Raw genomic sequence first — 13,938 nt, forward strand, 5'->3', positions numbered from 1 at the left:
TCTTTCTTGAGTTAACAAAGGGAAGTTTGCACAGCCCTTCCAGAGTACAGACTTTTTCAAAAAATTCGAAGTAGGACTTCCCTGGTGGTCCAGTGATTCAGACTCCACGCTCCCAATGCAGGGAGCACGGGTTTGATCCTTGGTCGAGGGACCAAGATCCCACATGCCACGCAGCGTGGTCAAAAAAACCCAAGAATTCAAGGCAAGTGATTTCTGTTCAGTTGGTTTGGGGATGTATTCTTAGTCATTCTTCTTCTTTTTTTAAATTTATTTATTTTTATTTTGGGCTGTGCGCGGGCTTTCTCTAGTTGTGGTGAGTAGGGGCTGCTCTTTGTTGCAGTGCTCGAGCTTCTCACTGCACTGGCTTCTCTTGTTGCGGAGCACGGGCTCTAGGTGCACAGGCTTCGGTAGTTGTGGTGCGCGGCTTCAGTAGTTGTGGCACGTGGGCTGTAGAGCGCAGGCTCAGTAGTTGTGGCGCCCGGGCTTAGTTGCTCTGCGGCATGTGGGATCTTCCTGGACCAGGGCTCGAACCCGTGTCCCCTGCATTGGCAGGCGGATTCTTAACCATTGGGCCACGAGGGAAGCCCTAGGCCTTCTTACTACTTTACGAAATGAGACTCTTATCTCTGTTTTCTTTTCCGAAATCATAACATCTTACCATCTATCTTTGCCCCAGAAATGTATGGATATTGACATACTTAGAGACACTAAGTTGACAGGTTGTCTTCAGAATCGGGGTTAGTAGTTGATCTGAAAAATAATGAAAAGAAGATAGTTTCTGAGGGCAGGATAGGAGTTGATGGAAGAGACCTCAGTCTGCCAGTTGTTTTTCACAAATGGGCCTTGTATACTTCTGTATGATTCTGGAGACCTGAGGTTGGAACCTTTTTTGGTAAAGAGCCAGATAGTATCATTTTAGGTTTTGCAGGCCAAACAGTGTCTGTCAGAACTAGCTGTAGTTCTGGTCCAAACGTTGGGTCTGGTTTTGTTCCAATAAAACTTTATTTATAACCCTGAAATTTGAATTTCATATAATTTTTACATGTCACAAGGTATTCATTTATTTCGACAACTTCAAAATGTAAAAACCATTCTTAGCTTACTGGGCACACCGAGGTGGGGACGGTCTAGATTTAGACCCTGTTTTTAAGTTTTTAGATTGATAGCCATTCTATGTTTCAGGTAAACATCCTTCATCCTTCATGGATGCTTGAGAAACTAAGTGGATGGAGTGAATATTACATCCTCTTTTTAAAAAATAGAAATCTTTTTCACATAAATACTTAAATAAATTTTAATAATTATCATGCAGAAGTTTAAAAAGTAAACTAGCTAAACCCTAAAAAATAAGGAACAGTCTCTTTCCTGACAACTTCAGAAATATTAGTATTTAAAATTTTCTGTATCTAGGGCCTCAAGTAAGTTGAACTAACACATATATGATAGAGTGAAATAAAAAGTCTGTTTGGATGGGCTTATTCACTTTTATCAACGGATAAAACAATTGACTTCTTGATAGAAGAAGTGGGCCGTTTAGTTGTTTCATGTAATTGAATTAAATGGGAATATCAGATGGTGGACCTTGAGTGCCCATTTTCTGAGGAGTAAGGAGGGCCCTGTCTATGTCTGGTGTTGCACACATTGTATCCCTATCTCCTGGCACAACCTTTAGAATATAGTAGGCACCTGGCCCATGTTTTACTTACATCAGGTGGAATTGTTGATTGTTTCAAAATGTGCATATAGTAAGTCTACCCAGAAGTACCTTGGAAGACAACACCCGAAATCCCAATGACTAGATGACCTTGGTACTTTAAAAATGTACTGAGTGCTTGGTGTGCCAGGGATTTTATATGCATCAGCTCAGCACCACTGCTGTCTGATGAAAATAAATGTGAGCCACGTGTGTCATTTAGAATTCTCTAGTAGCCACATTTAAAGTAAAAAGAAACAGGCCAAATTAATTGTGATAAAGTAATTTAGGATTGACATACATACACTACCATGCGTAAAATAGCTAGCTAGTGGGAACCTGCTGTAGAGCACAGGGAGCTCAGCTCGGTGCTCTGTGACCACCTAGAGGGGTGGGCTGGGGGAGGGTGGGAGGGAGGTCCACGAGGGAGGGGATGTATGTATACGTATAGCTGATTCACTTTGTTGTACGGCAGAAACTAACACGACACTGTAAAGCAATTATACTCCAATAAAAAAAAAAGTAAAAAGTAAAAAGAAACAGGTCAAACTAATTTTAATAAAATAATTTACATAACCCAGTATATTCATAATATCGTCATTTCAACCTGTAATCAGTATAAAAAAACTTACTGAGACAGTCCCATCTTTTTTTCTGTACAGTCCTTGAAATCAGGTGTGTATTTTACATTTCTAGCACATCTCAATTTAGATACTAAATTTTCCTCGGAAATCTTGATCTGCATTTAGAGTTCATGAAGTTGAAAAAATAGATCCGCATGCCCAAGCCATTCCAAACATACTTAAAGGTGCTTTAATTTTTAAGTTTACATATTATTAGTTAAAATTAAGTAAAATAAATCCACTTCCTCAGTCACACCAGCCACATTTCAAGTGCTTAGAAGCCATGTGGCTGGTGGCTGCCATGTTGGACACGCAGAGTTAAAGGGTGATATTAGACACTGAGTTGGACAGAGAGGAAGATGAGACTCAGGTGGGTTAACTAAGGTCAGAGCCTAGGGAGTAGCAGAACTGAGACATATTCAAGAAACAAAACAATGCACAATTGTGGTCTGAAGAGATTTCACTGGGTTTGATTAAAAATAGCAAGCGATTATATTTGTAGAATGAATGACTCTATAAAGTATTTGAAGGAGGAACTAGTCATGCCGTGGAAATACACTGGGTAGGATCTATCCATCTTTGGTTTTTTTTTGTTCATTTCTTTCTAAAAAAATTATCTCTGGGCAATGAGGGATCATTGACAAAGCAGGAGAGTGACGTGGTCAAATTTGTGTCTCAGAAAGCCCCTCTGACTGCAGTTTGGAAGATGGATTGGAATAGAATAAAACTGGAAGAATCTATTCAAATGTATGTACATACCTCATGAGGGATTGGAATATTGGTCAGAAAAGTGAACTCACCATCCCACGCTTGACACAGTGACACTTTAATGTCACCGACCGGAAGGAGCATGTGCCAGGTAGGGTAACAGTGTCTCTGGTGAGGACCAGCTGGTGGCCACCCGCCATCCTCCCTGGGTGGCATTGCTTAGAGAATTCCTGTGGTCTGGATCACCACCTTCCAGATGTGATCACCCAGAGGTGATCAGATCAGGTCTACACAAAGGACTGAGGGATCAATTAGAATGCCAAGTTACTCATTTAAACTAAGAACTGTAACTACCAGGTGGATAAAAGTGCTGGCGTCATCGTGGCCAGCACAGTCTCACCTGGATCCCTCTGGAAAGCCAGAGTGCAGCTCCTAAGGCTGCTCGCGAGACCAGCCTGGTGCCGGGTTGGGTCCGAGGGCACCCCCTCCGCGGTGGCTGGAGCGCCTGTCCCCGCACCCGCGTGGGGGGCACTGCCAGCTCTCCCTGACACTGCCAGCCTCACCACCCTGCCTCTGATTAACATAACCTTTAAACAGTTGTTTATATTGGTTAGGCTGTTGCTGATTCTTGATCTTTAGTAATTGTACGTGTCTGATTTTATCTAATGTTTATTACTTTACCAGAACATATTCAGAGATGAGGAAGTATCTTGTTTATGTGCACTGCCCCGGCTCAGTGGTGTTCCTCATATTTTCCTCACTTTAGCAGCACGAATATCAAAGGTTAGCTATTGAGTATTTATGGCAAAAATAAATCTTACATATCTTGTTGTATTTTCCTATGCTTGGATTAAAGTGATTGGTTAGAGTTGTAAAAAAAAAAAAAAAAAAAAGACTTAGAGGATCATATTCACTTAGGAACCATTAGAAAATGACATGTAAGAGTTTATCAAATTCAGGGTAAGGGGTGATTTTTAGGAAAGGTTCATTTTCAAACAAAAAACTACATCAGAAAATTTAATTTTTTTTGAACAAAGTGATGATTTTTTGCTTCAGCTGATATCTCTTCTGCCCTCTACCTACCCCTATGCCCAAATTTTGGAATTTGATAGGATTTTGATAGGATTTTTCCAAATCCTATCTAACTGTACAATTCAGCCTTCATGTCACTTAAGTAATTCATTCATTCACTTATTTAACTGTTTATTCATTCAACAAACATTAAGTTCCTGTTTATGGATGAGATGAATGAGACGTAACCCCTACCCTGCAGAGAGCTTGCAGTCGAGAGGGGCTCCCGTCGAGACACATTGACAGGTAAATAGGATGATGTCGTAGGTGCTGAATGTGTGTGTCGGGGGTGACACAGTGAAGGCGGCATTTTACCCGCAGTTTGAGGAAGAGTAGGTGTTGCTTGAGCTGAGACTTAAAGATGACTAGGTCTTCACCAGGTGGAATGTGATACCCTAGGGGAAGGGACAGCGCGAGGACGGCGTGTTCAGCGCAGAGTGGGTTAGCATGCTGAGCGAGGGAAGTGCAGCCTCGTGAGAGGTGAGGTTCTTTCAAGTCATGCCAAGGACTTAAGGCTTTATTCTGGGGCAAGGAGGTCTCCAAATTAGCTTTTATGCCTAGTTATGAAATTCTGAGCCAGTCTGCTCTGTTTTCATCCAGGTGGCATGTGAAAACCAGAGTTTAGTAAATGACAAGGTATGGTATGAGAAGTGACCATCACCTTTTCCCCGAAATGCTTCGGAGCAACCCTCTGCCTGTCACCTGCCCATCTACTAGGTTTGAGCCACCCTCGGGACAGCACGATGGCAGGTTCAGCTGGCCTCCAGGCCACAGTCCCTTTCCATCCCTGTCACTGACCCCCCTGGGCAGTCTGTATGCATTTAACCGTTAGGTAAATGCCTCTGAGACTTGGTTTCTGTAGTGTGAAATGTAGATAATTATACTTATATTCGTGAGCCTCGTGGGACTTCTTAATATTTATAGCTGCAAAATACTTTGCAGTCATTTTTATTAATAGTTACCAGATGTGTCATAAGGATTAATGAACTTATGATCCGCAGTGTTTTGAGCTCTTGAGATCGGAGACAACAGCCCGCACGGGGGATATGTAAAAGAGCATTAAAGTGCAAGCAGCACCATTTGGAAGTGTGAGCTGTTACGTGTGAAGGACAGATGACACTCTGAAGATTTCAGTGCACTTTGTAGGTACTTTCGTACCCTTACTAAGGTTGCTAAATTCACCGAAGGCTATGGCCAAATACAGAAGGCTGGTACCCCCTCCCTTGCACTCCTCCCCCCCATGATCGTGCACACGCACAGGTGCGTGTGCACACTCTTTCTGCTGAGGCCACCGTCACCCTCACCCTGTCGTCCCTTCTTCCTGGGCACTGTCTTTCGCTCTCCCCCCGGTTTCCAGGTGTTCAGGAGTCTCCTTCATATCTCTAAATTTTCATTTCTCTTTCCTTTTCCTCTTACCATCCAAGTGCAGGCTCTTATGTTATTGGCTCTCCGCTGAGCCATTGAAGCCGCTGCTTAATTGACCTCTCCAAGTTTTCTGTCTGCCCTCTTTAGGGGTAATCTCCTGTTAGCCTAATTCTTATGGCCGCTTCATTCAGTACCTTTGATAGTTCTTCATTGCCTGTGAAAATCCACCATAAATTTACACACAAGGCCTCCTCTGCACACCCTGACCTCCATTGCCTCTGCCCAGCACTGGTCAGTCTAGATCATCCTCTCTCTCCTAAGACCTCCTGGAAGGTTGAGTAGCTTTTCCTGGGCAGGGAAGTGAGGAGGGAACACTGCCAGACGCAAAGGGTAGCCTGCCTTTGTCACGCCGCTCTTCACGTTCGAGGTGTCCCTCAGCTGTGGGAAAAGCCATTCCGCCTTCAAGCCCTGTCTCACAAGTGAAATCACCCTCATGGAGGTGTTCTAGGCCTGGTCCCAGGATGACCCCTTCCTCCTCAGAATCTCCTCTGCTTTGAAACTGTCATTCTGATAGCTGTCATTTTCCTTGACGTTTTTGTTATTCGCATACCGTCCTTCCCCCAAACTGGATTGCTGCCTTGTTGCGAGTGAGCCCGTATTCTTCAGGTCTTTGTGTTCCCACGGCGCTATTGCAATGCCTTGTACGCCTGAGACCTGAGTCCTTGTTGAGCTAAGTTTATACATTGAAGCAGAGCCCCAGTTAAGTTCATCATGTAGGGCAGTATTATGGGAAAATTTGAAATATACAGAAGTAGAGGGAATATTCCAGTGAATCCCTAGGTACTCAGCACCTAGCTTCCACAGAAAGCAGTACGCGGCCAGTCCTGCATGTCTGTGCCCCTGCCCTCTTTAGCATGTCCCTTGCTGGAGAAGTATCCACCTGTGGTCGCCTCTTGTCCAGAGTTGGTATTTGGCAACCACTGCTACCTAGCACCCCTTGGAGGGGACACCCCGAAGTTACCAGTGTGTGAAGCGAAGTGGGTGTGGTCAAAGTACCGTGAAGTTGCACTCAGGACCCACTCAGACCTGATGTGATCTTATTGTTGACACGGCTTTCAGCCTTTTCAGGTGTGTCTAATCATCCAGTGTCTGGTTCTCATGTCATCTGAATGCTGGGGGTGGGGCAGGCATCTCTGTGGAGCAGATCTGTTGCCTGATGGAGAAGTGGTTGTTGAGAATGAGTGATGGTCAGGGGTAGACTCGAAGTCTTCAGCTTAGTAGCCTGGAGCCACAGAGCCTCGGCCAGGGGCCCTGCCCCACCAGGAAGCCCCGTGGGTCCACTGGATTCCAGCATCGCGTCCCAGTCAAGCTGGCCCTTTAATTCATTTCAGCAGATCCTTTTCCAAACATTTACTGGATTTTTTAAATCACTCTGAATCATAAAGAAAAGTATCAATTATGTTTCCATGCTCCGTTCAGGAGGACAAGAATCTTAGAAAATCTTTCATCCTGGGTGGCTATAGTTCCATTCTTGGTGGGATTTTTACCTTTTTATGCCTTAAGGGAGAATGTTTCACACCAATCTTGTCGGTTTTAAATAAGATCTAACTGAAGAATGTAAGTATTTTGGAGTTCCAGCTTAACAAACTTTTTTCTTTCCTTACTGAGAATTATGCTCTGAACACCTTTCCATTCGTGGGGGACTTCAGACACTATGGGGAAAATACAAATAAAGGGAGTAGGCCGTGCACTGAAGGACTGTAAGACAGGGTGAAGGGTACGTGCTTGAAGTGGAGAACCCCTGAAAGGGAGCGGGGAGCACGGGGCAGGTGCCGGAGGGTGGGAGGGAGTGATGTGAGCCCGGCGGGGGGCGGGGGGTCCGTGGCGTTGCCGCCAGCGGGCGTCCTCCCTCATTCTGTGCTGTTGCCTGCTCACACCGGCTCTCTTAAACACACGTCTGATCCTCGCTCTCCCTGGCCTTCAACCCCGAGGAATTCCCCAGTGTTTGCAGGGTAGAGTACGTCTTCCTTTCCTTTATCCCTAGGTCCTCCCATCTGTTTAGCTGGATCTCCTACCATCTCCTATTTAATCGCCTCTCCTCTGTGCTTTTGCCCAAATCCTGTTGCTGGTCCCTCACCTCTACAAAATTAATCCCTTCTAGCACTTTTCTCCCAAAGGCAGTCCCAGGGCATACCTGGTTGTAGCGGTACCTTTGCTGAAACGCGATTGTTTGGTGTGTGAACACAGCAGATCGACACCTACCCTCAGTGGGCCATCTTGTTGCAGGTGGGCTCTTCTCCCTTCAATTAAGAGTCTGGGCTGCCAAGTAGGAAGCAAGACTTTGGCCGTCAGCCTTCGTGCCTGCAGACTGTCTGGGGAGTCGTGACAGCAGAGGCCCCTGGGCCCCCAGATGCACCAGAGACCTGGGAGGGCCTGGAGTGCTCAGGGCCAGAGGAAGGGACCTGGAGGGATCTCCGGGCAACTTAGATTAGATAGTAGATCAGTGAGCCAGCAAGAGAAGAGACACGCGTAACTCCATGGTAACAAACTCCGAGACCCAATTTTGACTCCTTCTGTGAGACAGGACTGCGGGTAGGTGTTCATTTTGCCAGGACGGAGCCCTCTTAGAGGCGAGGTCCAGACTTGTGTGTCGGAGCAGGCAGGCCTGGGAAGGGGCCAGACGTTGGTTGAGAGAATAAAGGAGGATGTGGTGGACCCCGGGCTCTTCGAGATGACCGCGTCTGCTCTGTGCCCTTCCCCACCTGCTGCGGTGAACTCAGCAGCTACCAGCTCCTCCTTTGAGGTCTGTTTTCCTCATCCTGGGGCTTGTTTTTGTTTTTCTTTATTTTTGACTGCGTTGGGTCTTCGTTGCTGCGTGCAGGCTTTCTCTAGTTGTGGCGAGCAGGGGCTACTCTTTGTTGTGGTGCACGGGCTTCTCATTGCGGTGGCTTCTCTTGTTTTCAGGCACGGGCTCCAGAGCAGAGGCTCAGTAGCTGTGGCACGTGGGCTCAGTAGTTGTGGCACGCGGGCTTAGTTCCTCCGCAGCATGTGGGATCTTCCCAGGGCTCGAACCCATGACCCCTGCCTTGGCAGGCAGGTTCTTAACCACTGTGCCGCCAGGGAAGCCCCCTAGTTTTTGTCTTTTTTTTTTTTTTTTTTTTTTACTCTCTCTTTTTGTAAATGTTCCTTGAACCACGTGTCCATAAGCAGCCTACTCCGTTCTTGTGATGTCACTTGTGCCCATTAACTCAGGCTCTCGTCACTCACCCCTGCTCTGTTGCTGGAGCCTGTGATTGGCCTGCCTCACTCTTGCACTGTTTCTCCAGGCAGCCTGCCTTCCACCAGCAGGTCGGTCTTCATGTCCTGCCCTCTCTGCCCAGGCGTCGCAGGGGTCCTTACCATTGCCCAGGAGCTTTAGTTCAGACCCCAGAGCCTCTGTCCACATCCCTGTCCTGCTGTGCCTCGTGCTCCAGCCACACTGGCTTCTGTCCCCCTTGCTTCCTGTGACGGCACTGCCTGTGATCCTCTCGACCAGGAGTTTCCCGGGCCAGTGAAGTCCTGTAACGCTTGTATGTAGAGACGCAGCCCTTGGCTAACGTGTGCCGTGCGAGAGTGGAGAGAGCACACCACACACCTTACTGTCTTCAGCACGTGTCTGGTGTTGCCAGCTGGGCACGAGCAGCTGGCTGAGTTCCCGGCTTCTCATGTTTCCTCTGCAGCGTCCCGACCCCAGCCCCGGGCAGGCCTGCTAGGCAGTGACTTGTTAGAATTCCTGAAAGTTGTAAAAGTTCGCTTTGTGTGGGTCATCCTGACAGCCCTCCTGTCTGTTCAGTTGAAATCTTCTCTGGTTATTCTGTTCTGCTTCCCCTGATCCCTGTGTCCACCTGTTCCCTTGTTTCCTCAGCCCGTGCCTCGAATCATGGTGCAGTCAGCCCTCCCAGATGCCGGCACGCCCAGGATGGTGGAGGTGAGTTAGTCGGGCCTGGTGGCGCCTTTGCTGGTGGCTGCCCCACATACCGTGGGTGGCCCCGATGCTATAATTGTTGAGTCCACACCCGTGGTTTTTTATTTTAGCATTCCCGTTTTGATAATGAACTATAATGTAGGTCACCGTCTTCTCCCTCTACATTTTGCTTGTTACACTTTTCTGTTTTCAACTTGTTAATTATATGATTGCTAGACTTTTAGGTGCTTGACTGCTAATGTAGTCTGTGGCTTTAATAGCCCACTGCTAGGTAGAGGCGATTTCTATAAACAGAACAATCTCCTTATTCCAAGTGTTGACTAAATTCTCAGTTTTACATTTCATTCTGATTCATGATATCAGCATGAAAAGACTGATGCTAAGCTGGGGAGAATATAGTCTCTTATGATCTCCCACAGATGAACAGCACTTCTGATCTTATGAATAGCAAATCTCTTTTCTCCCACTGTGTGTTCATCCTCTTAGGAAATGCGGTATCGTCATAGGAAAATTTTATTTATTAAAACAATAGGAAAAGAGGCCAAATAATTCGAAAGAAAATTTAGACGTTCAAGAATTTACTACTTTCTGAACAGCCCTTTGCAATGCAGGACATCCTTGGTGTTCACGAATTTAACTGAAGATAGAGCTGTGACACCCACCGCCCCCCCCAGCCCCCTATGAGTTGGGTTTATTATTTCTCGGAGGCAGGACTGGGGTCCCAAGGCCGGTGGGGCAGAATGAGACGGAGTCCCTTACGTAAGGGCGCTGCCTTGCGAGCTCTGCGCAGCTTTGCTGCACATCCCGCTGGCTCGCTCAGCATCCTGCTGGCTCACTCGCGTCCGGGCTTTCTGGCAGCCTTAGGAATGTCAGTGGCAAAGTGTAACCCAAAGACGCAGGGAGGTTCTCATTCACATAGCAGCTCCAGTCGAGTGGGAGCGGCTGCCACAGCGCCGAAGCGGAAGGATCTGAGCTGCGCTCGGTCAGCAGGAAAGAACGGGGGTTATCTGGGCTCGCCTTTTGCCGCCTCCCATCACCTTTTTCTTGTCGCTGTGGACGTGACCTCTGATCCCTGGCTTTTCACTTACTGGAGCCTTTGGGTGAATCCTTTAGCCTCTCTGGGCCGTGTTGTAAAGCGAGTACATTCTGGCCCACATCAGAGGATCCAGTAGCGCTGATGGGGGAACAGCAAGGAGCTCTAGGGCACTGTTGCAGGACTGTCCCCCTCCGGACGGGCCCAGCTGCCCTTAGCAGACAGCAGATCCGGCAATGGTGGGTTGGACCCTGGGAGAGTGGGGAACACAGGCTATTTAAGGGCCATAGTTATTGTTCAGATTCTAGACTGTTGTAATTTTGTTTGCGTATTCTTCCCTGCCCAGTCAGTGATATTAAAACTAAAATAGAAAAGAGTAAATAAAATATGTACAAGTTGCAGAAGAAAAATGATTGAAGGATTGCCTAATCTTTTAGAGTATTTATGCTGGTGACAGTTATTGATCTATTGGATTTAGTAAATTTTGCAGCCCAGAGATCCATCACAAAAATGGGTTGTTAATCTCAAGAGGTGCTGTTAATTTTGTACCCTGAGAGTGTGCCTTGTGGGGGAAGGAGGGCCTCTGGAGACAGGAATATAAATGACAATTCACGTGAAAATGCACGATTTATCAAATTGCTGAGTTAAGCCAAGTAACTGTAAGAGACTTATAGATCTCAGCTGTTTCCCAGTTCAAATAAATCCTGTATTTCAAATGGAAAATGGCCATTCTCGTAATATAAATAATCTTTCTGTAAATATTGAAAACACATTTCTTTTTCTGAGCAGCACCCCTCTCGCCCCCCAACCCACTCCCCACTCTGTCTCCTGTTCCCTGTCATTGTGCACTGGGAATAGAAAGATAATCCGCCACCTTCTCCCAATGGCTTAAGTTATCAAGGCAAGACACCTTAGAGCGCGCCAGAAACCGCAGAGCTCGGCGCGGCCGCGACTGTCGTCTTCCCCAGGAGATGGGGCTCTGCGCGTCTCTGCAGGCTCCCTCGGACCAGGTGACGTGAGGCGGAGAGGCCAGCGTGGCTCTGGCCTCGCTCAGGCCCTGCTCGCCGGGCTGGCTGCTCCTCGGCCTGAGTCTCCCGGGACCAGAGGGACCATCTGTGACATGGGACCAGCCTTGAGCAGCAGCTTGAAAGACGGCCTCTCAGAGGAAGGGCACAGCCTGCAGGCAGCCTCTGTTCCTCCTCTTCCCCCTGCCTCCCCGCCCGCAGGCCCCAGGGTTGTTGCTTCCTGCCCGAGCTGGTGGAGCTGTGCCCTGGCACTTCCAGATCCTCCAGTGAGACCATCATTTCAGTTTTGCAGGAGGAAAGTGCTCTTCTGGCCTCCGGCGATGCTGCCAGTCTCCCCGTGGAGCTGGTATTGGGCAGGGGGATCCGTTCACACGGGGGCAAGAGTTCTGAGCCTGAGTGCAGGGAAGTGGGAGGCGCTGGGAGGTGTGCGCCTGCTGTGTGCCACGCTCTGTGTGAGGGCCTGGTCTGCCTACCTTGTACCGCATCGCCGAGGTGGCCGCCCCGTACGCGTTGTTCCCACCACCAAGCGATTCTCGGACACCAGCTGTGTGTCCTACAGTTAACTCGGCTTCTGACCCCATCTACTTGGAGACAGTGTCAGATGCCACAGGTTGAGGGCTCAGCCCCACAATACTGTCCCCACTTCAGATGCCAAGTCCAGTGTGCTCCAGATCAGAGGGTCCCATGACCCCTTCCTCAGGTTGAATGAATTTGCTAGAGTGACTCACAGAACTCAGAGAAACATTTTATTTACTAGATTATCCATTTATTATAAAAGGATGTAACACAGGAACAGCCAGCTGGGAGAGATGCGTACGGGAAGGGTGGGGAGCTTCCACGCTCCCTGGGCACAGCGCTGTCCCCAGATTGCCACGCGTTCACTAACCCAGAAGCTCTCCAAACCCTGTCCTTTTGGGTTTTTACGGAGGCCTCATTGTGTAGGCATGGTTGATTCAATCATTGGCCATTGGTGATCGGTTCAGCCTTCAGTCGCTGCCCAGAGGTCAGGGGTGGGATGGAAAGTTCGAATCCTCTAGTCACATGGTTGTTCCCCCTGGCAACCAGCCCCCTTCCTTGGGGGCTTTCCAAAAGTCATCCCCTTAACAAACTCAGATGTGGTTGAAAGGGCCTCGTTATGAGTATCAAGAAGCCCTTATTGTTATTGCCACTTAGGAAACCCCAAGGGTTTTGGGAGTTCTGTGCCCGAAAACAAGACTAGGACCAAATATGGAACTCTTACTAGAAATGATGCCATCACAGGCAGCTGTTAAGATCTGCAGTTTACGGAAAGGAGAGGCGATGAGGGGCACCCGTGGCCGTCTTGCTTAGCCCTCAGTCGCAGCAGGGGCAGCGCCAGCGTGGAGCCTAGTCGGCCTGCGTATCTGGTTCATGGAGGTCGCACGGCAGAACAGGGGAGCTGAGGTGGGAACCGGGTCCGCCCTGCTGCACGGCTGCGCTTGTCCCACCGTTGGAGCTGTCATGTCCCCGCTGACAACAGCATTGGTCTCCAGGCTTTGGGGAGCGGACGCCTAACTGTGAATTCTCCCCTCCCTGCTCCAGGCTCAGCGAGAGAGCGCGGGGCTGCGCGTGGCCTCCGACGTGCCCGTGGCCTTGCCGGCCGCCCCCTCGCCCAAGACCTACGACGGGCCCCCGAGACCCGCGCCCACCTCCCCGGCCCCCGAGGGCGCGGATGGGCCGCCCAGCCCCCTGAGCGAGGCGTCCAGCGGCTACTTCTCGCACAGTGTCTCCACTGCCACCCTGTCGGACGCCTGCGGCCCCGGCCTGGATACCGTGGCATTGCCCTCTCCTGGCCCCGGCCCGGCCACCCCCGAACCCGAGCCCCCGGCCGCGCCCGTCATGTCCCGCGCCCCTCCCGGCCCGGCGGAGCGAATGGCGCAGGGAGACGGCGCGGCCGCGGCCCCTGTCGGGGCTGCAGCGGTGAAGCGGGACGAGGCGGCAGGTCCCCCCGCGCCTGACCGGCGGGGCAGGAGTGACCCTGCCGCCGCCCCCCAGAAGGCGGAGAGCCCCCAGCCCCAGGCGAAGCCGGCCGCTGGCCCAGGGCCCGACGTCTCCAGGCCGCCGGCGCCTGCTGACCCTCGGTGCCAGCCGCCCGCTCCGGCCCCTCCCTTCAGGATCCAGAAGGTGCGGACCTCGGAGCTGAAGTCATTCACACGCATGCTTGGCGGGGACCCCGGCGGCCCCTCGGGGAGCGAGGAGGATCCGCTGGCCTCAGGGGGCCCGGGCGACGGCAGCGCCGGGGCAGAGGCCCCGGGAAAGCTGGAAGTCTCCTCGGATTCTGAAGAAGCCAGTGAGGTCCCAGAGTGGCTCAGAGAGGGAGAATATGTGACCGTGGGCACCACCAAGACGGGCATCGTGAGATACGTGGGGCCCACTGACTTCCAGGAGGGCACGTGGGTCGGAGTGGAGCTAGACTTACCTTCAGGTTAGTGCTGCTG

General features: G+C 49.8%; 1 protein-coding gene across 15 annotated transcripts in view; it reads left to right on the top strand.

Annotated features, from left to right (window-relative positions):
- KIF13B (kinesin family member 13B) overlaps positions 1-13,938 on the top strand; it is a 230,857-nt gene that overhangs the window by 167,444 nt on the left and 49,475 nt on the right. For 10 of the 15 annotated variants that reach the window (XR_016393491.1, XR_016393487.1, XR_016393488.1 and 7 more), the window contains 2 exons: positions 9,365-9,427; positions 13,043-13,925. Coding sequence is in view for 4 of the 15 variants with exons in the window: in XM_022594943.2 (XP_022450651.2) it covers positions 9,365-9,427; positions 13,043-13,925 (946 nt within the window). In the remaining 11 variants the exon portion in view is untranslated. The other 5 variants (XR_016393494.1, XR_016393495.1, XR_016393493.1 and 2 more) reach the window with 5 other exon arrangements.

This window comes from Delphinapterus leucas, chromosome 6, assembly GCF_059928025.1.
Source record: "Delphinapterus leucas isolate spDelLeu-1000000601 "Yukka" chromosome 6, BTC_Dleu_Yukka2, whole genome shotgun sequence".
Classification (NCBI taxonomy): Eukaryota; Metazoa; Chordata; class Mammalia; order Artiodactyla; family Monodontidae; genus Delphinapterus; species Delphinapterus leucas.